This window comes from Cariama cristata, unplaced genomic scaffold, assembly GCF_000690535.1.
Source record: "Cariama cristata isolate BGI_N322 unplaced genomic scaffold, ASM69053v1 scaffold17836, whole genome shotgun sequence".
In the NCBI taxonomy this organism is placed as follows: Eukaryota; Metazoa; Chordata; class Aves; order Cariamiformes; family Cariamidae; genus Cariama; species Cariama cristata.
In genome coordinates, this window is record NW_009621749.1 from 13,134 (window position 1) to 16,752 (window position 3,619).

The 3,619-nt window shown below is 59.1% G+C and overlaps 1 protein-coding gene across 1 annotated transcript; it reads right to left on the reverse strand.

Annotated features, from left to right (window-relative positions):
* Window positions 1-268: 268 nt before the first annotated feature.
* On the reverse strand, window positions 269-1,195 carry PLLP (plasmolipin; the record flags this gene model as incomplete). The annotated part of the gene is made up of 3 exons (XM_009702100.1): window positions 269-382; window positions 462-581; window positions 1,022-1,195. Coding segments are annotated over 3 exons (408 nt in total), but the record flags the coding sequence as incomplete, so codon positions are not given.
* Between the last annotated feature and the right edge of the window lie 2,424 nt (window positions 1,196-3,619).

Here is a 3,619-nt window from a genome sequence, read left to right on the forward strand (position 1 = left end):
CAGGAGCTTCAGCCTCCAGTGAGTCCCTGTCCTCCCAGCGAGGCTGTCAGTGACGGCACCGGTGGGTTTGTGCTGTGGGCACATCAGCTGGAAGCATCATCAGAGACCACAGAGCAGCGTCCATGCAATCCGGTACCGACCATCGCTGCCGGCACAGGCTGGTCCAAGAACCAGACCTGGGGGCAGGTGAGGCTCCGAGCCACTTAGGCACCGATCCCAGCATGAGATGACCCAAGGTGGCCCATGGCTGGGCTTTGCTGTCCGCTCCTTACGCGTGGTCACTCACTTGGCTGGTGGCTGCGTTGCTGCCAAGCCCTTTCCAGGCGCGGAAGCTGAAGAAAGTGCTCGCCCCGTAGGCGATCATCACAAGGCAGGCAAAGAACTGGAAGAGGAGCACACTCCACGCGTGAGCGCAGCGGTCGCCCCAGCCCCATGGCACTCACCTGCCCGCTGCTACTTACAGATGCCGCGGCTCTCCGGTTGTAATCCCACTGCCGCCAGGACGTAGGCTGCACAGCGGCCGCGCATGTTACGAAGGCGGTGACGTACAGGATGGTTGCCACAGCATTGAAGATCATCAGCTGGGGAAGGCAAAGAGGAGGTCGTGAGGTCTGGGCTCAGACTCGTCCATGCTGGGACGAGGGATGAGCAAAAGGCTCAATTTCGCATCCCTGCCTCTTCCCCAGGAGAACCAGAGGAAAAGGGTCCAGCCCCTCACGCTGGGAACAAACCCCAGGTTAACATCACATTAAACACACCCCAGGTTGCACCGAGAGGTTTCTGTTTGGCACCACGACCGCAGCAGTGATGCGGTGGCTGTAACTTTCTGGACTGATGCGGGGCTCCCTGTTGTGAACATTTTCTAAGCAGCTGAGGGGCAGAATGAAACCATGTCATTGTGCAAAGTGCAGGGGACTTTGTTGCATCAGCCCCAGAAAACCTGAAGCCCTGGTCCTCTTGGAGCATTTCCCCAGGTTGTTTCCCACTTGAGACCCCCTCTTGCTCCCTCTCGGCTACGCACCACAAGGGGCCAGGGGACCATGTAGAATTTCAGCTGAAGCTGCAGGAGGTAAGTCACGAAGAAAAGGACTGTTACTATCCAGAAGAAGATGGACACGAACATCACCCAGCTGTACGCTGCGTGGAGGTGGTACGTCGTGTCGGCGATGAGAGCCCATACCAGTAAGCCGAGCACCTGCGGGGTGAAACAGGGAAAGCATTTGGGTGGTTGGCTCCTGCAGGTGGAAACCAGAGCATCCACCGCCCACAAGCCCGGGCTCACCAGCACCTACGGCAGTTGGGTCACCCTGGCTCCAGCAAAGCAGGGACACACGAGAGCCACAGAGCAGGGCTGGACTGGGGGACAGGTCGGGATAGGGAGCCCACCTGGGACCCTCCTGGCTTGGGGATAGGCCCTTCCCTGGTACTGCTGCCCCCATCCCCCCCGGTACAGGGCTGTCCTGCAAGGCAGGGTGGGTGGAACCTGGGCATCCTCACCACCAAAGGTCCCTTCTCAACCAAGAAGCCCCAGTGCCCAAGGTCAGTGTCTGCGGGTGCTGGCTCAGCGTCAGGCACAGCTCATGGGCTGGATGAGAGCTGGACCTGTGGGGGCTCATGAGGCCCCAACTCAGCCTTGACCTCCGCCAGGTGCAGCATCATTTTTAAAAAAAGAAGAAGAAAAAGCAAGCTTCTCAGCTTCTCTCCACGCTTTGGTTAGGTCTGGTCTGCTTTATACCTCTTGTATATACAGTTTCTGTGGCTCACCTTTCACCGTTAAGCGGGTTTAACTGCACAGCAATTGCAGCATCATGTGCCTGCAGAGTGATCCACAAAACAACCAGGCAGGTGAGTCTGTTTCTGGGTCTGCTCAAGCGGAGCCAGGGCAGAGCCGTTTTCTCCCCTCCCTGCAGCCCCCGGCACAGAGGCGCAGGGCAGCGGAAAAGGCAGCAGGGAGCAGGTCTCTGCCCTTGGCTCCCTGGCAGGCAGGGACGGAGGGGCCCAGCCCAGGTGGCATTTCATTTATTCTTATTTTCTTTCTTTCCCCTCCCTGTGCCGAGTCCACCCCTGATGTTTGGACTCTGGAGGAGATGCTGCCCTGCTTCACCCACAGTAACGGAGCCAGGGAGCAGCCGCCTCCTCCACCATCCCCTCCCCGGGGAACTTCCCGGAGCAGCAAGTTTGTGGGTGGTTTTTTAATTTAGAAAGCCCCTAATCCATGATGGAGCAGGCAGGGGATGAGACACCAGCACATAGCGATGGGGCTGGAAAAGAAAGGCTGTTGCAAAGCAAATGGCGCTTTCTGTGATTTGCCCTGTTTGTTCTGCAGCCTCAACCCACGCCCGTGCCCACTCAACCACAGCCCGTGCCCAGGGACCCCGAGGGGGGGCTCCGGCAGCCGGTGGTTGCTGGTGGGCTCCGCTTCACCGTCCTTCATCACCTCCCAGCTGGACCAGAGCAAAGTAGGGAGCCTTCGCACTCATTTCCCAGGAAGCAAGAAGGATCCAGCCCTGCACCCTCCGTGTTTCCCAGCATGATCGAACGTCCTGGGGAGATGCCCACGGCAAGGCAGGGGTGAGAACGTGCCCCTGACGCAGCCGTGACATATTCTGGTTCCCAGCTGGGGTTGGGATTATTTTGGGCAGAGCCAGGTGAAGCTGCCAGCAGCCACCCGGCTCCTGCGCTCACCTCTGCTTTGGCAGGGGAACCGTGGAGTCATCTCCCACCGGTGGGGAGGAGAAGGGCTCTTTGGAAAGATGCTCTGCCCCTGCGTAAGCCCACATTGCTTATTGTCATGGAAGAAACACAACGGCCTTTGTCCCACCCGTGTACAACGCCCTGGTGCTTGGCTGCCCTGACAATGCCTCCTTGTCTGTCCCATCCATTTCTAACACTCGTGACTGCAAAATATGCGTTGGGGAGAAACATGTACAGGAAAAAGCCCTGTGTGCTCCAGGAGCAGGAGGCGGCATGTGCGAGCTGCCCTGCTCCGGCTGCTGCGGGGACAAAAGCAGGAGCCCTTAGTTGAGAGATTTTGGGGAGCAGTGGGTCTCAGTGGATGGAGCTGGGCGAGCGTGTTCAACGGTATGGCTCAAGCAATGGGCTGGAGCGGTGGGACCAGGTGTGGGGTTGAAGGGTCCCTTCTGCTGATCTTGGTTCCATCTCTCTGCTGATGCTCCTGCCAGACCGCCCCAGCAGCATCCTTCCCGGACCCTTCCCCGAGTGTTTGGTCCCATGTCACAACCATCTCAGCCATGCCCAGGGTTGAAATCTGGAGCAGGGAGCCAGGTCTGTGCCAGCTGTTTCACAGCGGCTGCTCCAGGTACATCCTGCTGCTGCCCCCCACAACGCTGCTCCGGGCAAGGGGATGAGCAAACAGGGTTCCCACCACAGCTGGGCAGCACCATGGGCAAACACCGGGGCAGGTCACATGTGGCCCCATATGCAGCTGGACACCCACCCCCACGCACACACGTTGCACCCGAGGTCCCAGGTACCAGGGGAGAGCGGCAGTGGGAGTTTATTCTGCGGTTGCCTCCAATGCTGAAGCAACGGAGAGGTGATGGTGCTGCTCGGTTTGACGGTGCGAAAACCCTTGGGCTTGTCTGAGAGCAGCTGCCAA